At 35.1% G+C, this 25,123-nt stretch overlaps 1 protein-coding gene across 1 annotated transcript; it reads right to left on the bottom strand.

The window, feature by feature from the left end:
• Window positions 1-6,529: 6,529 nt before the first annotated feature.
• LOC116020017 (myosin-17-like) lies at window positions 6,530-23,797 on the bottom strand. Its single transcript, XM_031260452.1, has 39 exons — window positions 23,398-23,797; window positions 18,466-18,594; window positions 17,772-17,915; window positions 17,546-17,691; window positions 17,297-17,453; window positions 17,095-17,153; window positions 16,856-17,015; window positions 16,560-16,709; window positions 16,012-16,148; window positions 15,779-15,925; window positions 15,552-15,653; window positions 15,415-15,472; window positions 15,123-15,224; window positions 14,887-14,924; window positions 14,661-14,787; window positions 14,410-14,580; window positions 13,648-13,779; window positions 13,451-13,560; window positions 13,282-13,342; window positions 12,863-13,040; window positions 12,512-12,717; window positions 12,265-12,384; window positions 12,064-12,162; window positions 11,758-11,979; window positions 11,081-11,220; window positions 10,858-10,975; window positions 10,704-10,754; window positions 10,531-10,611; window positions 10,268-10,438; window positions 10,010-10,165; window positions 9,689-9,895; window positions 8,279-8,416; window positions 8,126-8,196; window positions 7,907-8,006; window positions 7,776-7,832; window positions 7,636-7,692; window positions 7,449-7,529; window positions 6,787-6,869; window positions 6,530-6,658 (listed from the first exon to the last, which is right to left on the bottom strand). The coding sequence occupies exons 1-39, from the start codon at window positions 23,398-23,400 to the stop codon at window positions 6,535-6,537; spliced, it is 4,593 nt and encodes a 1,530-aa protein (XP_031116312.1). The 5' UTR covers window positions 23,401-23,797; the 3' UTR covers window positions 6,530-6,534.
• Between the last annotated feature and the right edge of the window lie 1,326 nt (window positions 23,798-25,123).

Here is a 25,123-nt window from a genome sequence, read left to right as displayed (position 1 = left end):
GGGTGAGGGTGTGTAACTTTTTGCCTCATCCTGCACAAGGCATGTACGTGCGTGGTTGTACTCGTGTATGTTGATCCTAAGAGGATAGAGTAAAAGTCTAGAGGGGGTGAATAGACTTTTACACCAAATTCAAATTTTTGCTAAGCAATGTAAGATTAAAACACTTAACAAATTGTTAGTGTCTTGTGCATAGCGAAATTTGAACTTGTGTGAGATTGTGTATGGTGAAATTCACGTGAAGCACATGCATGTAAAAATAAATAATGTAAAGCAATAAAGAACACAAGAAATTATAATGGTTCGAAGGTGTATGTAATCCTTCTACTCAACTCTACTCCTATCTCTAGGAGGAATTCACTATATCCACCACTTGTTGGTTACAAGATACAATGAATTTTGTGATCTAGTGCTTTGATCACTAATCACGTCAAACCAGTGCCTTCAACACTACAACCCGGATTTCACAACTCCGTGTGACAATCTTCTATCCACTTGTTTGAAAAACAAGATTTTTCTTTGCTTCCAACTTTGAGACTTCTGGATGGATTCTTTAATGAATTGCTAAGTCTCGCTTTAGATGAAGATTTTGTACGCTCTAGATTTTCACTTGAATATTTTCGTATGCAGCACTTGTTCGCTTGTTGTCACTTGTTTTCTTGCTCGTGGTTGACTTCTTCATATACTCATCCCTATATAGGTATTTGAGAAATTGTTCGTTGCAAAAATACAATCTCAATTTGAATTCTTGTCAGCAGGTGTTGTAGCTTTTTCAGTCTTTAAGGAAAACTTTATAGACTTTTTCCTTATTTTAATGTTGTGTGAGACAATGATATTCCAGTAGTAATAATCTGAGCTCCAAATCCATGCAAATTTGTCTTCTTGATAATCCAATAAAATTCACGCTACTTTGAATTTAATGCTCAATATTTACTATTGCCTCAGCTCTTTCCGATTTGGACTAGTACCAAACCTTGGCTCTTTCTATAAATAGCTTGAGCTCTAACCGTAGCTCTTTCGGTATTGGACTACTCTTTCAATTTAATTGAATATATACGGATAATTTAATTCACAACCTTTGTGCCTTTTGAGAAGAACTACAACTGCTACTCTTTAACATTCTCTACCCTTGAATTAATTTTGACTCCCTCAAAACTTGTCTTTAAAATAGAGTAAATTGAGTTTCAAACCTTTGACCTTTTAAGTAATAATATCAAGCTTTCAACCAATACTCCAGTACAAATTACTAATACTTTATTTGATCTTCATAATATATTCCTTTTTTTCCACTGATTCTTAGTCTTCAAGAAATCTTCATGCAAACTTCTACTGCTTCATGATTCGTATCTTTGAAAATCTTCAACTCCATACGGTAATCCTCTTTCGAATTGTTCCTTAATTTTCCATCTAGTCTTCTTGATACAAAAAACAAACTTAGACATAAAATAATAACACTAATAAAATAAAATTGGGGTTTCTAAAATTTTAAATGCATTTTGACATATCAAACTCTATTACATATATTCCTAACAATGTAACTTTCTGCTTCATCCTGCACGAGGCACGTACGAGCGGGCACTATATTGTGAAACTTTTTGAAAGTTCTTACATGAGGCACGTATGAGCGTACACCACGTCGTGAAACGTTTTGGAAATTTACATGTACGAGGCTTGCACACTCATGAAACTTTCTGGAAGTTTTGCACGCACCATGTATGAGCATATAAAGAAGTTGGGATTTTTCATGGTAAGTGTGGTTTTGTATGCAGGTTGTACGAGCATACATGGGCTCATGAAACTTTCTATTTTGCTCCCACGAGGCTTGTATGAGCGTACCTCTCGCATATTTCAGTTAGCTATCCCAACCACGTAGCTTGTATGAGTGTACATCTCTCATACGAGGCTTAAGAGATGGCTTGCACACGTGTACAAGGCCTCGTATAGGAAACCCTTAGGCGCCAAATTGCAGGTTCTACCCTTCTTAAACCCCTATCATTTCTTCTTCGACAAAGCACAAGAATTCTTCCTTCAAGTATGAGCGTACACTCTCCCTCTTCCATTTTTCTCTCAAAATTTCAAGCTTCTTAGACATTTTACCCCTTTTCTTCCTCAAAGTTCAAGGTATGTAACTTGTCTCCATCAATTTGTGTATTTTGTTTTTTCTTTCTTTGCTATATATACTTTGTGAATTGTGAGTTTATTGGGTGAAATTACTTGCATGAATTGCTTTGGGTGTTTAATGAATGAGTATATGTTGTACTTAATTTCATGATTTTTCTTATTCAATACCTTTGTGCTTAGAATTGAATTCTTGACATTGTGTAGCTAAGGTTATATACTTGATGATTGAATGTGAAATAATTTCAAATCATTGTTGAATGTTGTTGATATGATGGGGTTATCTTGATTGAAATCATGACTTGGATTGCGTTGGTGAATACATGGTTGAATTTGTAGAGCTTGAACTACAAATGTAGGTTGAATGCTTTATGATAGGGAGATTTCTTTGAAGTTTAATGATTATAAAATTGTCTATGGTTGTGAATTTTGTGAGTTGGGTTCCCATGTGTTGCTTGAAGGAGTTAAGTATGTATATGATTGTTAATTCTTTAGTGATTGTGGGTTCATGATTGTGCTTATATTCCTCATGCCAAATAATTTGTTTTGAATTTTTTATTTGTAGAAGATATTCCGCTCAAAGAATGTGTCAACTAAGAGGAGAATAAAACACGGAGAGTCCGGTTAATCCAAGCAGCAATTGAGGGATGTGTCTAGTGACGAAGAAAAAGAGTTTGTAATGGAAAAAAGTAGCAAGAAAGAGGCATCGTTAGTGCCCTGTGGACCTATTGTGGGGTCGCATAAGGTTAAGCTTAGTACCGAAAGGGGGTGAAGTACGAGCATTACAAGGGGAATGAGTTGGTAGCCTGGAATTACATCGACCCACATGTGCTTAGCTCTTTTGGATGTTAGGCGGAGGTTGAGAAACTTATCTCTCAATCGCAGTGGAGCAAGATTTTTGGATGGAGGGATAGTGTCTACAGCCTCATGGTCTATGAGTTCGCGACCATATTGGAATGCAAAGGCGCAATTCGGGATCTCACATCACCAAATATCTATCTCTTTCCAGGTGTTCAACAAGTCCTACAATATCTTAATCAATTGGTTGGGAGAAAAGTTGGATTTTTAATAGCTTCGTTTTTATCTTAAAGACCCACTTTACATTAATGGCATTGTGACTCCATGGAATATATGCTAGCTCCCACGTTCCATTTTTCTCAATTGAAGTCATCTCTTCAAGCATAGCTTTCTTCCATTTGGGATTTTGAATAGCTTATTCAAATTTAGCAAGTTCAACTTCTGGTGACAAAGCATAGTGAGTCGATCCACTTGGTTGTTCAATAGGTGTTGTAAATGATGTTACAACACGAGGTGGTTTTGCTACTATTTATGTTGGAACTTCAGTAGCAACATGTTTTTCGTCAAGAGCATAAACAGCTTGTCTTTGTGGATTTTGATGAGCATCCACACTTGCACTCAAGCATTTATATTCATCTTTGATAACATCAATTGGAAACATTCAATTCTTTGATAAATATGCTTTAAGAATTAGAGTACCTTGTTTATCAAAGATCGAAAACTGGTTGCTAGAAATATTCATCACATACCCTTTTCGACCAATTGCCCCATTCTCAATAAATTACTCTTCATATCAGGTACATAGAAAACATTAGACATGTACATGTGATCTCCATTCTTCAATGTGATGAGTATTTTCCCTTTTCCGGCCACTGGAACAATCCTACCATCACCAAACTTGACAGTCGTGCGGAATGATTTGTCAAGCTCGTTGAACAACTCTTTCATGCCACACATGATTCGTGTAGCCAGTATCCAAATACCATGTGTGCTGATTTGGATTATCATTTGATGAAGAAATCATCAAGCTCACATGGTTTGTTTCAACACCACTTCCAACACCATCTGAGTTACTCGCCTCATGTGCATAATTGGCAGTCTGGTTGCCATTCCTGTACTAGCATTCATTTGCATAATGACCACGTTTGTGACAGTACTAGCACTATACATTTGATTTGTCATGCTTCCCTCTGTCACATACACGACCTCGACCTCTCAAAGTCTATGTGTTGGAACTTGTGGTGGAACACATGTTTTGTTCACCACGTCCTTTTGTTGGAGTGATTTCCACTTCTTCCTCTACCGTTACTAGAACCACTGATTGAGGCTTGCGCTTAAAGAACTTGTTCCAACGGCTTCTCAAATTTGTTGTCGTTGTCATTCAACCTCAACTTGTGTGCCTTCAATGAACTAAACAATGACTTAACTGTCATTGTTGTTATATCATTAGCGTCATCGATCGTAGTCACAACATGCTCAAACCTTTGAATCAAGGTTCTCAAAAGTTTCTCTACCTTACTTTGTTCTGACAAAGTTTCACCAATGTTCTTCATATTATTGGCCAATGCTAGAACACGATTAATATAGGAATCAACCATCTCACCTGACTCCATTGCAATAGCTCGTATTGACGTCTTAATGTTTGAAGACGTACCTTCTTGCATTGGTTTTATCATCACCCTTGTATGAGTTGATTAGAATATGTCATGCCTCATGCGAGGTCTTCGCACCTTTAATCTGCTCGAACTCCTCGAAGGTTACATCACTCATCACTTGATCGATGTAGTGCGTCTTCTTGTCTTTCTTCTTCTCAGCTGCATTGTCTAGAAATTCAACAGGAATTCCACTTTCAACAATTTCCAGCAAGCCATGATAATCAAACAACATCTTCATTTGAGCACTCCAATGATTGTAATTCTTTCCATCAAGAACAGAAATAGAAAGTCGGGTTATGTTGTTCATTGTGACTGGTTGGAAGGGTCGTAGATGGCTCTGATACCAGTTTGTAGAATAATTGGGGTATAAAATTGCAGAACGGAGGTGTGTTGAAACTGATGTTGTAACAACCCTGACAGCAAACGTGAGATAGAAAGAAAATAACATAAGGATAATATTGCATATGATAATATGTCTTGTCTTGTCTCTTTCTCATCACAAAGCTTATCCTAGACCATTTATATAGGTGCCTAAAGAATTTAAAATATAATCAACCAACTTAGAAAATAAGATCATAATAAAGTAGGATCTTGACTAACTAAAAAGAATAAATCAACGGTGAACAATAATTAAATCAGAATTATAATGATAGTCCAACAGTTAGTCAAATCAGTATTTGGCAGAGGCCGACCTATAAAGGCCAAGTCCAGCACCCAACGTCTCAAAAATGTGATGTGTGGCAATATAATAAGAAAATAAAGTTGCACATCTGCTACTAGAGCACGCATTTGGCATAAGTGGTAAGCACTTAGCTTTTTCCTAACAGTCAGCCAACATGTTGATTGAGTGAGTAACCACAGGCTAAGGTTACAAGTTCAACTCTTGACTACCAAGTAGCAACCCTCTCTCAAGTAGTGGCTAAGAATTTCCCGATCTCATTGAATAATAATAACAATAACAATTATAATAATAATAATAATCCAGTGGGGTAGCTCAAGTGGCAAGTGAGCTCTCTTTGTGGGGAGGAATTTCGGGATAACCTGGGTTCAATTCCCAGGGTCTTTTCATCAATATGATAAATGGTCTTCGAACAATCTGAAGTTTTAGCTGGAGTGCTGGTCTACGTACGCGTACTGCTGAGGAAGCAAGTGAACAAAAAACCGGGGCACCATTGCAGCACGCCAGCACAGTATCAAAGACGCTGCTGCAAGGTATATAGTACTGAATTGAATTGAAGTATATTGGTTCTAAATTATTATTATTATATAAATATGGATCGCACAGTGTAGGTTAATTTGAATGTGTGTCGGTGTCAGGCAAAGCACTCAAAAGTGGGAAGATATGGAAAGTTGATAAAAAATGCAAATCGATCGAAGTCTACAAATTTGAAATTTTATGTTTGCCCAATGGCTGCTGTGAATAAATACGGAGTAGAAAAGAATCCATATGTAAACACCTTCTTCAAACATGAATGTGAAATTACAACCAACACCTTACACACTACTACAACAAAAGCCACCTTAAATTGGTGGCCATGCTTAACTTTACAACCAAATTAATGAAAATGCATCTTCCTAAGTAGCCGCCTACATATGACCGACCACACTACAAAGTACAAAAGCAAGCCTGATTGGGCGTTGGTTCTAGAAAATACCTCTCGCATTGAAAAGCCATGAGAGGAAAAAACAAATGAATTGAACCGGACAACACACCCTTGCGGTTGTCCAACATATATAATCACAAAATCAAAATTAAAATTAAAAGAATAGGAATACATTACGTATGGAAATTATATGCACAAGTTTCTGCATGCATGTGCAGAACGCCAAAACTAATTGAATTGTCTAAGGGCCCAACATAAGACTTTGAACACGTACGTACTGGCTATGTTTCTGCACATCATGCATGGCTTCATGTGTAGAATCATCAACCCTACCGGGCTTGGAGTTGTGACTACGTCTTTTGTCAGCCTGTGCGTTGATGCAAGAACACGAACCCTGAGTTTTCACGAATCAATGGTGGAGGATCTATGTCTGCAATGTCTACTTGTTGCATCGTTTTAGATATGTCATCCACAGTAAAGGGGATGCTGCATAATCATAAATAAAGTTTTAGCTTTAGCTCACTCTGTATAATATATATATATATATATATATATATATATATATATATATATATATATGATCACAGGTGCAAAATAAAGCCATTATACTATACCTTGAATCATCATCCAACAGGAAGGAACTGCTAACAGCGTTGTTAGAGTCCTCTGCCATCATAACTCTCATATTTGATATGACCTATTTTTTAAAGAAGAAAACCAAGCTTAAAATCGGAAACTTTTAGAATAGTGTGTTTGCCTAAATACAATGATTAAGTGTTCCCTTGTTTGTACTGAGTAACTGCTAACAGCATTGTTAGAGTCCTCTGCCATCATAGCTGTCATATTTGATATGACCTTTTTTTTTAAGAAGAGAACAAAGCTTTAAATCGGAAACTTTTAGATTAGTGTGTTTCACACGCCTAAAGACGGTGATCAAGTGTTCCCTTGTTTGTACTGAGTCTCAATTTCCTTCCTTATACAAGACCTAGGTTCCTAACAAGTGTTATTGAAAATACAAGACTAAAAAGTGGAAAATAATGCTACCAAAGTGGATTTAATATAAGAAGGAGAATAAGATGTGAATTTCTTACTTTACCCCTCCAAAAATATGAGGTTTTTGGATTTTCCGTCAAGTTGAGACGGAAACCAAACTCACTACTTCGCTCATAATTGAGGTGTAAAAAATTGATATGGTCATAACTGAAGGATTGAATCAGAACTTGGGTATAACTTAGGACCAAAGATGCAAAGAAAAAAGAATAAGAACTAGGCTTACCTCAGAAGAAACGCTATGGGTACCATATTTGTCATCCCAATACATTGTACTGATCCGATATAGTTGTTGCATGCTAAGCACCTAAAACAGTTGAACCATGAAAACTAGAGTTAAGTAGGAATCAAACAAAAGAAAACTACAGTCAGGGAAGGGTAGGAAAAAGAAGAAAAAGTAGAGAGTTTCTTACCGGACAAAGTTCATTTGTAATTTCATGCAAGGTCTTCTTGGGCTTCTGGTGTATTACCTGTCAGGAGATTGAGAATATAATTTAAAGGTCAAGAGAATTATATTTGATTAAATTACAAGGACAATGAGGCCAATTCTTACAAGGAATCCAACTGCCTGTCTGATATGCTTCAATTCATCCCAAGCTGAGCCTACATACTGAAGGCATAAAAAAGTAAGACACTGACATAAAAGAGTACACAGAACATAATCAAGCCATTAGTGATGCTCACTTCTTCAGTTGCATAGCAGCACCATTGCTCCAATTCACCCAACCCAGACTTTACATACTCCCCATTACTGAATGAGCAGCACTCGCGCCGCAAAAGGAGACTGAGAGTTGAAGTTTAAATAAGTTAAAGCAGACAGAAAATGAAGTGCCAATGAGGTTGCAATTACAAATTGTTGTCAAGGCAGGCAATAAAGGTGCACATAAAGGATAGGAATTTTACCTGTTGAAAAGTTGAACGTTGATAAATGAGAATATTTGAGTAAAAACCTTTCGAACTAAGAATGGAGGAACCTAGAAGGGTAAAACAATTAGAAAACAATCACATACACATACTCGGTTTAACTGAGTCAGTTATATGATTTTCAAAACTCACATAGTTTGCTTTCATCATCTTCAAGTAGTTGTCTAGACGTTTTACAATGCTTTGCCAATGAGCAATCAGAGCTTGTTGAGCAGCAGCATTAGCTTGGGATCGTCCTTTAACTAAACTTCCACGGGACGTTCTCGGTGCCTACAAAAGAGCAGCACATGTAAACCATGACAAAAGGACTGACACACCAGTAATCTGATATTAAGAGACTGATGATAAATGTAAAACCCATATTACCACATCACCACAACTGCAAGAGAATCATTCAAAGAAAAATAAATGGTTGCACAGAGGGGTACAGGACAAAGGAGATGGATAACATATTGTATTAATTTCTTTTTTAAAAAATTTGTTTAATGCCTGCACCAGCACATCATGCAAATAATAAAATTAATACCAGTTGGATGAAGTAAGAAATGTGATCAGAATTTTATGTAATTGTAAAATTCACATGAATGTGAAAGAATTATTTTGAATGGTTACTAAGCCAACTATACTTTATGGAAGCAACTGCTATGCAGTGAGGAAGTGAAGTGTGTCCATAGCATAGTTCAAACTAAGATGAGAATGCTAAGGTACTGCATTAAAATACAAGGACCACATTAAAAATGGCTTTATTCAAAGCGAGGTACAGGTGGTGCCTATAGAATAGAAAGAATAGATTAAGATGGTTCAAACATGCTCAACACTGCATCAATTACATGGAGTGGTAACAGAATTGTCATTAGAACTGGGGAAGCAGGTAGACAGGAACTATACATGTATCAAAGTTAGTAAGAAAGATATGATATCCATGCTTATTAGAAGTAAGGACCGAATGGAGACTTAGGTTCCACATAATTGACTTCACCAGATTGGAATTAAGACTTATGGTGTGTTTGGTTGGGGGGTTTAGGCATAAGGAATGGGTATAATAGTGATTGTTAGTGTTTGGTTGATAGGTTTTATGAATGCTACTATGGGTTTGGAATACCCCATTAATGACAAAACCCATACCCTTTTTAAATAAGGGTTTCATCTCCCTTCCTCATTTCTTCCCCAACTATTGATAATCATTCTCATTCCACCATACTACCAAACATGCAAAATACTTTCACCAAAACCCATTACCATTACCAAGTATTTGATACCCATTCCGATTCCGATTCCCACGTGCGAACCAAACACACCCTTAGTTTAGTTGAGTTGAATAATTAGCTCTGTTAATTGTTAAGAGGATTTCTTCGCAATTACAGGGGACTCCTTCAAGAGTTCAAGCATTAAGATTTGATCAGTTAAAGGAATTCAAGAAGTTCAAGCATTGGCAATTGAAAAAGTGATTCGCATAAAAACTAGCATATAATCTCCAAGTTAAAAACCTATATAATGCAACTTGCATAAATTATTATATTTGCAAAATAAAGAGGCCTATACCTGGATACATAACCCAAGCAAAGGAGAGATCTCTTTCTTCAGATTATCTCTTATCAGTCCATATATTTTTTCAAGGAAGGCAGTGAGCTGCTGCTTGAACAGCAAAGCAGGATATTTGGCCTCAACTTGACGTAAATCATCCAATCTTCCAAGCACACGCCCATTGAGAAAGGAAAGCCCAGCACTCTGTGGTGAAGCTCGTAAGCCCTATATCAAAATTATCAGGTGGAAAAGGAGATAGAAGTTAGAAATTAGAACTGGAATGATTTAGGTAATTGAATAGTGAAGATAAACGAGATTATTTAGTAATCACCATCATACCTGAGACATCCTCCCAAACAAAGAAGCTGAAGATGACCTCCGCCGTTGTGGAGTCAAACTAGCAGCACCACTGGCTTTAAGTGTTTGTTGGAGCAACATCAACAGTGTGGCTGTATTGCACAGCCAGTAGGCTAACACATCATTATTATCCGCAACCTTCAGTATAGGTGAAGCTATTAACATATCTTCCTTAATTATATATGCTGCATCATGATTGACAAAACTGAAAGTACTACTGATTGTAAAACTAGGCTTTACCTCTATGGATGAAGCTACTGTTTGTATTATACGGTCAAAAACACTTGTCCTTTCAACTTCAAATGATCTCCAATGAAGTAGGCATTTATACACAACACAAGCTGCAACTGGTTTGCCTCCAGAAAATCCCAAATCTTGTGAGATGCACTTGATCAGCAAGTCCTGGTTCTCCTGTCAAGAGGCAGTTGATTGTAACAACAAACCTCTAGGATAGAAACTAAAATCAAATTAAATCAAGCACGAGTTGCAAGTATCACACTAACCTGCTGCTTTTCATTAAGAGACTTCTGTGGCTTTTCCTCAGACTCGGGTTCCTTTGGGCTTGCTACTGCCACACTCATATCCTGATTGCATGCAAACAAAAAGTGAGTACATTTATTTCCTTCATCACCAGAATTCACAAACATGAGAGAGAGAGGGAGATGACAATTCTCACATGACTAACCTTTGCTTCTGCATTTTGAATATTTCCATTGTCGGGAGTCCTCTGCAATTTCACCAAGAAAAAATATGATTGTTCTATTCACCAATAAGTAGCAAATTTCTTTGAAAAGGTAGTATTAAGAAATAATCAGTTGATGCAGTTTTACTGGAATAATAGTGGTTCTTGGTCGTGCAGATAAAGTTTTCCCTGTCGGCGACATGGTCAAGGCTTGTTGACGAAGTACTTGATTCTCTGACTCACTATTTGAAAGCTTCTCTTCAAGCCTGAAGTGACAAAAGGAGAGCACTTTAGCAACAAGAATAAAAGCATGGACAAGAAAATCTGAGCATCTTTAAAAGAAGTGCAAATAATCAAATGATATTACAGACCTCTGAACAGAATCTTGAAGTTGATCAACTTTTCGCTCTGCCTCGGCAATTTTACTCCCCAGATCTACATTTTTTGCCTCTGCATCTTTACAAGCTTTTCTTGCCTCTTCTGCGGCTTGTTTTTCTGAGAGCAGTGAAGCCTGTAAAATATGTACAATTTTTTTTCCAAACCAGTAGAACACAAATTACTTTCTGCTAAAGTTTCTTCAACAATAACTTTTAATAAATCAGAAGTATCGTATGATAAACCTCCACTTCATATTGAGGAAAGATTCCTGTGAGACAGTATTAAAGGTAGGAAAATTCCAGGATTGAACAACAGGAAGCAATTAGATGAGCTATTCTAATAGCATAAAGCCCAGCATGTAGAGGAAAAGTTGGCTTTATCAAGATGAAAAGTTTGATGCTATCTCATAGAGATTTAAGATAGCCATCTGCCTGTCTATACAAAGAATCATTATTGGATTCTAGTTCCTCAATTACTAACAAGTTGCCTAGTCAGTAACTCAACTCAACTAATCCTTAATCCCAACTATCTGGGATCAGCAGTATGGATCCTATTCTCCTTTCAGCACTTTTCAGTGACAGAGTATAAAGAATTTACAAGGGTATAGGTTTCCAGTTTCCAAGTATGTTGCAAATTTGTGTTTTCAAATTGCCATCAGTAGGATTCCTACCTTCAAATTCTCTACTTCAGCTATCAATGCATTCAGCTTTTCTGTGTCTTGGACTATAACCGGGGTCTCCTTAATTACAGGAGGAGCTTCTTCTATTGCCTTCCGTGCCGCCTCTTGTTCTTGGATAACTCTTGCATTTGCTTCCTCTACTTGTTTTTGCATTGATTGCAATGCCTCCTGTAACTTTGCTGTTTCTTGTGCTTTTGTCTCCTCTAATTCAGTCTGCATTTATTGATCACCGGAAAAACATTAGTCAAGTACAACACACTAACTATAAAGTTATTGAACTAAATTTCATAAAGTTACCCTCAATCTCTTCTCAAACTGCAACCGCCATGTCAGTTCTTCCACTTTCTTTTCAAGCTTGTCTTTCGCTTCTTTGAGAGCACCTGTTTCCCTAGAAGCCTAGATTAAGCAGAAATAGAGTTCCTCGCAGGTTAGTCTCTCTCCTTGTAGTGAAGCAAAAGATAGATAAGCAGAACTGCAGAGAATAACATATAAACATACCATTTTAAGTTTTCGAAGCTCTCTCCTAGCGACTCGTCCCCTCCAACCACATTGAGTAATAAGTGAAGCCCTCTGAAGACTTTTGTAATATGCATAATCTCTGTGGCAACGGAAACAAGCCTGCATCCAACAGTAGTGAGGTACTTTACCAACAAAAGCTTTTAAAAGATGAGTAAGAAACAGGGAAACAGGGAAACAGGGAGAGAAGTTCATCTATATTCAATATTATGACAGATAAAAGAGATACCTGGATTTTAATTGAAGCTTTAGTTTGCTTCCGGAACCTAAATTCATCTCGAGCAACCATTGCTCTCATGCCTGTTTGCAGTGTAATTGCAGAATGCCGTAATGTGGAGTATGATTTCCAAGCAACGAAACATCGGAAGCTCTTTTGAATCTTTATAGCAGCTGCTTCACGTCTCAATTGCTCATACAGTTTGCAAGCCAACATTGCTGATAATTGAAACATATAAGAAAAGTTTAGACATAAATCAGGATTTCTATAGTGGCTAGATGAAACAGGTAACAAAGCATTAAAAAGATGAATTTAAAAAGCTAGTAAATTTTGTCAGGAGACACACTACTTCTAATTGGATACCTCGCCAACATGATTGCATTTGAACTGCAGCTTTACGCAATGCAATGAATTCCTTCCGTGTAATGTAGGTTCTAATTTGCCTTTGAATGATCCTGGCTGCATTTCCAAGTACCTCTGCTCTTCTAGCATCAAGCTCAGCCATCTGACCAGCCCGTAGAAAGACCTTGTTCTTTCCTATCTGTAAAAATTAGTGGTTTACTAATGTGATGCACAAACACTTACCAATAGAACGGAGTATAAGGCTTTGTAAAAGCAATTATGAAGGAAATATGGTTAAAAGAAATCTCATAAATTTGACATAAAATGTATGTTATGAACTTAACTATCCCACAAATGCTCAACACCAAAATATAATATCTCCAGTTTTGACCCATGCTAGAATAATGAAGAGAATGTTTAATGAAAACATCAAACTTTACCTGATAGCCTTTCAACCCCATTTTGTCCAGAATCATCTGAGATGCAACCTTGTCATCTTGACTGCAAAGAGGGTTAGCAAAGACGCAAAATTACTCATGAAATGGACATTAAGTTCATATGACAACCCTAGCACATCAAGGACTTAAGAAACATAAAGTTGTTTCTTACTTTCCTGCTAAAACTTCTGGAGCAAGAACACCAAATCGAAGAATAAACTCATAGAAAGTACGCCTGGTGGGGTAACCAGCACAGCTAATTCTGATAGCTTCCAGTACACCCTAAGTAAAAAAGCAAAATTTATGCAAATGAGAAAGGAAATCATCAAATTCTAGAGTTACAAGGATGACTTCCTGAAATATACTTACACCACATCGCAATTGATGGATTACATTCAAGTTCTCAAAAATAGATGGCTTGAGAGAATTATTTGGCTTCACACATCTGATGTAGTGAGGCTCAGTAGAATTCAAGGTTTCCATTAAAGATTGCAGTTGCAGCTGCAAGAAATCAATAAAGCTTCTAATTATCAGATAATCACAACTATCAGAAAATCTATACTGAGCCTAATGCATCCGTGCCACTTTACATGCATCAATGCTTCACTAAAAGTGAGTTGAGAAAAATGATTTCTTGAAAAAGCAGACACCCAGTAGAAAAGGAGAAAATTTAAAGAACATTGAGAACCTATGGTAAAGTAAAGAATATGAAGCAACATGCTAAGTAGCCTGTGAGCCAAAAGTGGCATTGGTAGAAAGAAATCCCAATACAATACTAAACCAAAAGATATAGAGAGTAACAACAGGATTGAAAGATCCAAACTCAAATATTATCAAGGGATCTAAGAAAAATTTCTTCCCCAAAACCATATGCATAATTTAGAGTACAAAAATTGAATTGTGTTCTTGTTTGACACAATGTGTTCCCTATGTCAAGTTTTAATTTATTTAGTTGAATTAATGCCCTCCCTAACATACAAGTCAATAGTTATAATGAACTCCAAAGGGAATAGAAAAGATAATAGTTAATTGAAAAGTCTATTAGTCTATAAGCCAAAATTTTACATGATTATTTTACAGAAAAGTTGAAAGTTGAAACCATCAAAGCATTAATTGAAGTATTGGATAGACCTTAAAGCGTGACCCAATGGAAGAAAACTTGGAGGATTTCGATGATTCTTCAGGAAGGGGAGGAAATAAACTGGCTACAAAGGTGCACTTCGCGGCTGTTAATAGATCTTGATGTTCTGCAATCACATAATCCTTGTTCTTATCCAGAAATAGATCTGCTTGGTAAGTCACCTGTAAATTGTAGAAGGATGATACAGCATTACACTAGCAAAATGAATAACGAAGTTAATAAATAGGTGGCTTGTTATTACCTCCCCTGCATAGTGTGAAATTGTAAAGCTGGTTCGAGAAAGCTTGGGTTTGATGAAGCGTTTGTTTTTAGCAAAAGTCTGGTACAGCTTTTGAGAAAATGTTTCATGGGTTGATTTAGGAAACATACTGCATCAAAAAATATAATAGCATGCATTTGATTATATGTTGAAACTCCAAAGGGAATGGAATGAAGATCATAGGTTCTATGGTAGTGGGTCAACATACCAAGCTTCATCTAGTAAAGCAATGATTCCTCCAGGTTTCTGCAAATTTTCAACTTATTCAGTTGTAATAAATTCAAGTTGAGCTATACTAATACTAAACTAATGATATGGTTAAAACTATTACAATTAGCATGATTTTAGTAACTGAATACATTATCAAGATGTCGTAGATTGAATTTGTTTTTGGGAATCTTAATAACTATTTTTAATGAAAGTATATCAAGCTTGGTTCCAAACCTTCTCAATGAGATCCAGCACATCTTGGTTATCAACAAACTCTATGTAGCTCCAGTTTATCTCTTCTTTTTCATACTCTTCTTGTTCCATTTTAAATACATGCTGCAACAATTAAAGTATATGGTTTTCAGTAGAAGATAGATTAATCAAGGCAATTACTAGATAGAGACATATTAGCCACAAAGCAGTGTTGAAACTTAAGCCAAATGCTACTGTAGTTTTTTATTGCTTAAGCCAAATGCTGCTGAAGGGAGGATAAATAGTAGAGCTAGATACAATGAAGAGAACTAACCTGATTAAAATGCTGTTGTAGTTTTTCATTGGTAAAATTGATACAGAACTGCTCAAAACTGTTTCAAAAAACTACCATAGGTAAGATAAGGTAAAATGCAAAGCATACTGCAATTGGATGACTTTAAAAAGTCTAACCTATTCTGTTTAAAACTTTCAAATCCATATATATCAAGAACTCCAATTATTGACTTTGAGTTTGGATCCTGCCCAATTGAAATGTTTATTTTCTGCACAATCCTGGAAAATAGGAAAAGCTATTAGAAACAATAGCAAAGAATTCCACTCATGTATGTAAATATGCATTATAAAATTATACATGCACGATACTACATTAGACAGCAAAACAGTTCTGATGTCCATACCAATCAAAAAGACGAGAATATATTGTTTTAGCTAAAGCATCTCTACTGCCCAAAGCAGCCTCTGGATCAAGAGTCCTTGTAATAACTTCCTCAGGTGTGACCATCACACGTTTAATTAGTGCATCTTCCAGGCTCTTGGCATCACACCTATTTATTTACGTGCATATGTTAATAACTACCAAAAGCAAGGCTACCAATGATACTTGAGTTCCGGAAAAGGAAATACCACCTACTTGAGCAAATCAGCTGTGGTATTAAGATGAAACCTAGATTTTTCATCCTTAATCACAGAGGAGTCAATCTCTTGCCCTTTTGCAAATTCAATATTACCAAGATGAAGAATTGCAGCAACAACCCTGAAAATTCCCTCCTGAAAGGTTCAATATAACGTCAGAAAAATACAAGTGACAAAGCATATTCAGCAAATGGAAAATTTTCAAATTTTCCAGGAAAAAATGGGAAAATGGAGTTCTTGCTCTAGTTGAAATATTCTCCAAACAGGAAAAAACAAAAAACAAAAAAAAAACAAAAAAAAAAACAAAACAAAACAAAACAAAACAAACAAACAAACAAACAAACAAAAAAAAAAAAGACAAAAACAAAAATAAAACTTTCTCCTGTTCAGTACCCCACCTTTGCCTTTTTAAAGGGACCTTTTTTTTCTATATCTCCAACTTCAATTGGAGAACGAAAAAGAGGGGAAATGGAGATGGAAAATGGAAAATTATTTTGCACACTAAACAGGTCCCAAAAGTTTCTGAATCATAGAGGGATACCTAACCTGTTCTTCCTCGCTAATTCCAACTATATCCATAGCCCTTCTAGTTGCAAGGTATTCTTCGCCATCATTCACTCCATCAAGCTCATAACAGTTGGATTGATTAAGATAATGGAATGACTTAGGATTTCCTAGCTTATATTTCTCTCTTTCCTGTAAAATAAAGCAAAAATGAACAGACAGTTTTCAAATCTGAGTGTACATATCAAGCAAAAAAGGTACTATACCGGCATTTTTTCCCTTACAAAAAGAACTAAAAATATCAACAACAAAAAGGAGCAACATATCTGATTTGATACCTCAGGTGGTGCAGCACAAAGAAGATAAAAGCAGTGGTAGTTCCTTTCAGGAGTTGAAATCTGACAAACACGAGATCTCTCCAGAAGATAGGTCCGTACCGCTGCACCAGATATCCTCCCACTCTTATCAAATTGTATCTCAACAAATTTACCAAAACGACTGCATGAGCCAATAGCAACATTAAAGAGTGTACAAATAGCATAAGAAGAAAACCAACAGATGTCAAGAAGCATGATACCTTGAGTTGTTGTTCCTAACAGTTTTGGCATTTCCAAATGCTTCAAGAACAGGATTCGACTGCAAATTAATTTGAGAACCTCATAAATCCCAGCCGCTTTTATCCAAATTAGAACATCTAAAGAGGGCAAGCAACTTCTAAAGGAACAGCCACAGATATCAGGTCCTTAAATAAAAACAATAGATATGAATTCTAATCTTACTTCTAAAACTTGTTGTTCTACAGTTCGTCCTTCAACTCCTGATCTACCACCCAGATATGCAAGGTATCTCATAAGCATCTTAGTGGTTTCAGTCTTTCCTGCACCACTTTCTCCACTAACCAAAATCGAGTTGCTCTTTCCTTCATTAATCATTGCCCTGAGAGAGTGAATGGGTTGAAAGAGTAAATTATCAATATTAATTTGTCATCCATGAAGATAGTAAAGTAGAACAGACTGTTCCAATGTTACCTGTATGCAACATCAGCAACAGCAAATACATGAGGACTCAACTCCCCAAATGCTGCTCCTTTATATTGCTCCATCATGTGAGTATCATACAGATGAGGTAATCTTTGGAAAGGGTTCACTGCAATTAATATATTTCCAGTGTATGTCTGCAGAAGTGATTAACAATATTAGAACTTTTTCTGTCAATGAAAATTTTGAACATTAAATATCAAATCAGGAATCTTACATATATTTCATTTAGTTCATATCTAGTAGACAGGTTTTGAAGAACTCCAGGCTCATGAAGATAGGAGAGTTTAGTCATATCATCGACACCACCAGGTGGAGCCTCATCATCCTTGGGGAACACCTTAGAGATATTTGCAACAACCTGAGATAAAATTTAGAAAGCATAAGATCTTTATTGAATAATGCCAGGTTTTCTTTTGGAGTGAAATATAATAATGTCAGAGTCGAGCAATATCCAGTTTAACACTTTATTGAATACACAAAAATCCTGAAGTTCAAAGTTTTATCTAATGATAGGCTAAGTTTCTTCCCAGACATGTTTTCAGGGCTCAAATCACATCTCTTCAGTCCCCCCCCCCCCAGTTATCCACCAAAAGCTAAACAAAATCCTCAAAAGACATAAAATTAGCACATGAAGAGTTCAAAAACAATGTAAAACAGTATGCAGGTATAAGATTGTTGATAATCTCACCGGTTAGGTTTGGTCAGATTCATAGGTATACTGATTTTATGTATCTATCTATCTATCTATCTATCTATCTATCTATCTATCTATATATATATATATATATATATATATATATATATATATATCCAATATCAATTCTCCTCTTTATGTATTAGGGAAAAAACTACTATGCATGTGAACTAAACAAAAATATAAAAAGCAATTCACACCACAGAAAACTGACCTTTTTACCATTTGTAGTATTAACGTGTGCATCTTGACCATCAATTTTGATCACTTCCCCATCTATCCATGCCAACTTGGGATCCTCCACCCATACATGAGAACCAACACTAATGTTGACAGGTGATGCCTGCAAGTACTTGCATTAGAAGTTTAGAGGAAATCTTTGAAAATATATTTCTCAAATTGAAACTTAAAAAGTTTAAATATTATACAGCCACATTAAATACTCAGTAGAAAAGAGAAGAATATGATTAAAGAGAGAAGAGACGCATGAACATTACAGAGTACTACATTAGTGAGAAGTCAGAATAGAAACATGAATGAAGTTAAACTGAAGCATCAATTTTTTATATGTATCTCTTTAACAAATTCTTCTAGTCGACTAGGTACAAATTTAACTCAATAAAGACAGGTCAATGTGGATCATGTCTTATGTCTATTCAAAAGTATCATTTTTTTTTTGAAAAGCAAAATTATCATATATAAGTCATAAACCTTTAATATTTTTATATCATGAACTTGGAGACGTTTATCAAAAGAGATCATCACCAATTAAGTGAATTCCCTAGATGAAAATATGAAGTTCATAATAAATTCCATAATGTTATCCTAATCAAACACAATCCTTTTAAAATCCACAGCATTAAGCTCTCTCCATTTTATCGTGCATTTAGGTGTCTCAATGGTTTGAGAATTCATCAATGGATAGGCTAAAAAGGAGTAAAACCAAACCACATTTAGAATAGCTATTTAGAAGGTAGAACTTCAGCATTTACAAAACTAAAAGAGAAACTTGAGACTTGATATCATATATCAATGCTCCCTTCAGGTACACAGGCATATTTCACACTTGTTTAAATGCACAACTAGAATCTTTGAGGGAGAAATTATATAAAACATGCTACTAAACTTAATGTTGCCAGATCTTTTGCAATGCACCCATTACAAAAGGCATTCAAATGAAACTACACTCAATTGATTCAACACTTGCAATACATTAAAGTGAACAAGAACAGCTAGTTTAAGACAACCAGCAGGTTGGTTTCAGAATTGTAAAAAGGCCAGCAAAGCTTATTGCTTTTCTCTCTCTTTCCCCACTTTGATAAGGTGCATAAGAATCAAAGGTTTTGTAACTTGGACTAATTGGAGTGGAGGAAAACTACCAAGTTACAAGTATCCTGATTCCTGACATCATGTGCACCTTGCCACCATCTAATATCTACTCAACGAAGTTCTAGGAGAAAAAATGAGTTAGTATCTTTAGCAAATTCACCTCTTCAATACCACATTAACCTATTCATCTTTATTTTGACTTATTATATATACTTCATATTGAAGAATGCCTCTTTAAGACCAGACATACACCATGTGCATGTACTTTGGATTACAAGTTTCTGTTCCAAGATTTTCAGAATTACAAATTAGAAGTCATGGAAAGAAACAGAAATCAATCTGTAAATAGGAAGATGCACTCGGTACTGCTGCAAAGTGGATGTTGTTTACATATACCTTACCCTTCTATACACTTAATCCCTCTATGGGTTTTTTACCATTACTTCCATTTGATATATCTCTCTGTTTGCATTTAGTTCTACTTCTTAGCAATGTTGTTAACGCAAACTTTCAAGGCGAGACGCCACCCGACCACCTAGGTGATGAGGAATATATATATATATATATATATATATATATATATGAATTTTTCTCTTTTTTTTAGAGCTGTTGATCTGGACGGCTCATATCTCACCCCATTTTTTACCTCCACGCCTCTTTCAATTCATAATTTAGCATTTTAGCATATTCTCAAATATCAACAATAAGTACTAAATTATGCAATAGTTTAAAATCAAACCAAGTTCATAAATCATAAACCAACATCAAACAACACTAAATTATGAATTGATAAATGAATAAATGATAAATCAATATCACGCCCGAGCTCGCCTCACCCATTTCAAGAAAGGCGAGCTCGTTAGGAATCTGGTCTCCACCAACCAGACGCCTAGGCGACGCCTTAACAACAATGCTTCTTAGTCACTCTCACTACATTAATATGGAGTATCTCACTTCCCATAAATACAGAGGATGAAAGAATACTAGAATAGACACAAGAAATCAATGCCTTTAAATGCATAAAATCAATTGCTAGGTTTTTTTTTGGAGTTAAAATAGTACAACATAAGTGTCACAGATCAAAAGAGGTTGAACTCATATTTCTTAGTAAACAATTTGAAACTTTCATCTGAAACATTTTCAATATCTGCAGAATAATCACCAAAGTACATTTTCCAGTACATGGCATTGCATAAAGGGTTCTCTAAAGCATGGAAAATTGCAACATTTCTTGGCAACAAAAGTGAGACACTAACTGCTCCACCTGTCTTCTTATTGGAGCAAAAGTTATAAAATAATTCAACCATATGGCATACAGAATTTATATGTAACAACTACTAGCCATACTTCTTGTTGCCACATACTTTAACCACCTTCATTTCCACTTAGCCTCTGCCCCCTTTTCCTAGAAAATGGCCTCTTAATATGCATCTAATTATTGCTGACACATTTCATACTTCTTCCAATAAGAGAAATTCAAGGTAACCAACGGGCACCATTTCCAATTCCCACATTGCATTAACATTCAGGGAGCATAAGGTAGATTATTGGTGGTAAGCTGGTTGCCCAATAATTTTATTAGTTGTAATGCGTATTGACTTGCTTGGTGTAAAATAATTTTGAAACCAAACCACCGTGAATGTTGCACACCTCATGTGGCATACTTAAAGAGTACATATTTCAAATATAGAATAACAGAACATATAGTTAACAATTAATTTGCTTCAAAACACAAATTTGTGACAAGTTTAAATAGATGAACACTCAGTTACGCTAAATATTTAGTTCAAACTCAATGAGCATTATAGCAAGAAACTTTCAAGTAGTCAATTAGAACACATTCAAATTCCATTTACACATTACTAATATCTTGAAGCTCACCTAGCAAGTCTGTGCTCTTGGTATATATGTATATATAACTACCAACCCCACGTCCCTGGTGATAAATATTGATTTCCACATTAAGGAATCTTGGCAATGAGTGTAATCTGGATTATCTCACGATTTTTTTGGAAAAAAAAAAAAAAAAAAAAAAAACAAAGAATCTCAATTCCCACATGTTAAATTCTTGGTAATTCTATAAGATTATCTCAGAACAAATGCCATGTAGGATATGTGATAGAGGAACGAGGCATTACAATTCAAAACGCATAATAACTATTAACTAAATAGTCTTTGTAATAGCCGGTATGGATCTTTGTGTCATTTTTTTTGTCCATGTGTTCTAAACTATAAATATTACATTCATGATATGTATCCTAAAGGTGGCTATTATGGTATACACATTCAAAGAATTTCCCCAATGTATAATTACTAATCAACAGAACCTTACAATTTTATTAGTTCTAACGTGTATCCACTTGTTTGGCATAAAATAATTTTGGAACGAAGTTACTGTGAATGTTGCACACCTCATGTGGCATACTTAATATCATTCAAATATATTATCAAGGAACATATAATTAACAAAAAAAAATTAATTTGTTTCAAAATAAATATGATGAACATTCACTTCGAGAATAATCAACACTGTGATGCTAAATATTCATTCAAACGCAATGAGCACTATAGTGATTAACATTCAATTAGGACATGCTTCAAATATCGTTCACACTACCAATATCGCAATGCTCACCTAGCAGGTAAGTTTTGTGTTCTTTATAAATAATAAAAGAAATAATTTGAGGGGATTTTAGGAAAAAAGCATGTTATTATAACAATATATATTAATTTCCCATAGGAGTCCGTGCTAGCATCTCCCACCTCCCCAGTGGTAATATTGATTTTCACATATGAGGAATCTTGGCAATGAGATTAATCTGGATTGTCTCATAATTTTTTAAACAGGACATAGACAAGGAGGAACTGACAACCCTCCCCCTACCTCTCAAAAAGTTAAAAAGAATTTTTTTCCACTAATTTTTTATTATTATTAAAAACATTCATTTGGACCCTCCAAATTTTTTTAACAAAGTGAGCACCATATACATAAACCCAATAGCGCAATTGTCAAAATCCAAAATCAAATGGTAAGAAAACTCTTAAACTTTCACATTTTCATAGCATTTCCTATTTTCTTTCTATCGGCAGTCTCAGGTGCTTCAAAATTCAAATCTTCATAAGAGATTGCGAGGTAACTAAACTTAATTAGTTACATTGAATATAATAACTTATCTGTTAATTTTTTTATTAAGACATGAATAATGTATTCCATATTTTACAAACATTGTACAATTATTTATTCTTAGAGACTTGGGAATTGATAACTTTTATTATATGAAAGAACGGGGGAGAAAATACTTCAAATTTTTTGCTCTGCCGCTGTTTTTAAATAAACAGATTAACAGATGAATCTAGATGCCCACATTTTAAATTCCCAGTAATTTAACAGATTATCTCTACTATATGTGATGCCACAATAAAGGATCAGAGTATCAAAATTCTCTTTGTATTAGCCTGCATCAATCCTCGTGTCTTCTTTGTTAGGATAACATGGTTTAATTCCATTAATTTTTCTATTAAATATTTGTAAATTTTGCATATTCAAGGAACCATACATTTATCCAAATATAATTTGTTGAATTCAATTATCTCTACGTAAATATTGACCCATCCAAGCATTGCTCGCAACCGTAAAAAAAATAAAGGATAATATTTCATCCACACAAAACAAAATATCAAAAAAACAAAAAAAACAAAATAAAACAAAAAACAAATTAGCAAAACGGACTGCACTTTGAATACGATTGACTCGAAGAGTAAATCAATCAGGCAAACAAAAACGACAAGCGAAACAGTCGTTTCAGCTCGGACATACCATTGGACGAGCTCCGAGTTTATCGATCTCCTCCCTTGCAACTCATCAAGAGGAAAAGCACCGTCCTCTGACTCGCTGAGCCAGATCGGAAGTCGCACCAACTTGGAGCTCCGGAAATTACCGCCGCCGATGATACGCCGACGACAATACCAAGGAAGACGAAGAAACGGGAGAAGAAAACAACGCTTTTTTTCCCACCGATGACTCGAGCTCCGGTAAAAAGCTAAAACGTTTTTTTTTTGTTTTGTTTCTTCTCAGCAAATATGAATGAATACTGTATACTATGAAACGATCAACAGAAATGAAAAGGTAAAGTGAATCAACTCTCTCCCTCTCTCTCTCTCTCTCTCTCTCTCTCTCTCTCTCTCTCTCTCTCTAAACTTTGCTTAGGTTGATGATGCTTTCTCTCTCTAATGCTTTCTGTGTGAATTTTGTTTTTCTTATTTCCTTAATTTATTTGATTGGTCGCCTGGCTGGAGATGGTGGGGCTCCACGCCGCACTGTCTCGATTCATATTTCTTTTGCTTCCATTGGTAATAAAATATTTAGTCAAACGTTCAAACATTAATCGTGTTTATGATTGTAAAAAACATTCATTTCACATCTTGTTCTAATATAGTCATATTTTTTAAAACAAAAAGACTGCTTGAAATCAAAAATACTACTTCGGAGGAAGGAATTAGGATGAAAATAAATTATAATTCCGTGTAAAATGAATAAAGTGGAATAAAGTAAAAGTTAAGTTACATTGTTTAGTATGGAAAAATACAATTATTAGAAATGAGAAGGGAATAAATAATAGAGAAAATATCATTTTTAGTCCCTCAACTATAATACATGTACCAATTTTGGTCCTTGACTATTAAAAATTTTCAAATTAGGTCCATGACTATTCAATTTGTATCACTTTTGGTCCTTGACTATTAACATTTTCAAATTAGGTGCATGACTATTCATTTTGTATCACATTTGGTCCTTGACTATTAACATTTTCAAATTAGGTGCATGACTATTCAATTTGTATCACATTTGGTCATTGACTATTAAAAATTTCAAATTAGGTGCATGACTATTCAATTTGTATCACATTTGGTCATTGACTATTAAAAATTTCAAATTAGGTGCATGACTATTCAATTTGTATCACATTTGGTCATTGACTATTAAAAATTTCAAATTAGGTGCATGACTATTCAATTTGTATCACATTTGGTCATTGACTATTAAAAATTTCAAATTAGGTGCATGACTATTCAATTTGTATCACATTTGGTCATTGACTATTAAAAATTTCAAATTAGGTGCATGACTATTCAATTTGTATCACATTTGGTCATTGACTATTAAAAATTTCAAATTAGGTGCATGACTATTCAATTTGTATCACATTTGGTCATTGACTATTAAAAATTTCAAATTAGGTGCATGACTATTCAATTTGTATCACATTTGGTCATTGACTATTAAAAATTTCAAATTAGGTGCATGACTATTCAATTTGTATCACATTTGGTCATTGACTATTAAAAATTTCAAATTAGGTGCATGACTATTCAATTTGTATCACATTTGGTCATTGACTATTAAAAATTTCAAATTAGGTGCATGACTATTCAATTTGTATCACTTTTAGTCCTTGACTATTAACATTTTCAAATTAGATGCATGACTATTCATTTTGTATCCCATTTGGTCCTGCCGTTAAATTTTCCTGCCAAATTTCTGG

Source organism: Ipomoea triloba, chromosome 5 (genome assembly GCF_003576645.1).
Source record: "Ipomoea triloba cultivar NCNSP0323 chromosome 5, ASM357664v1".
Classification (NCBI taxonomy): domain Eukaryota; kingdom Viridiplantae; phylum Streptophyta; class Magnoliopsida; order Solanales; family Convolvulaceae; genus Ipomoea; species Ipomoea triloba.
Note: the sequence above shows the minus strand (reverse complement) of the source record. Positions and strands in the feature narration are given on the sequence as shown.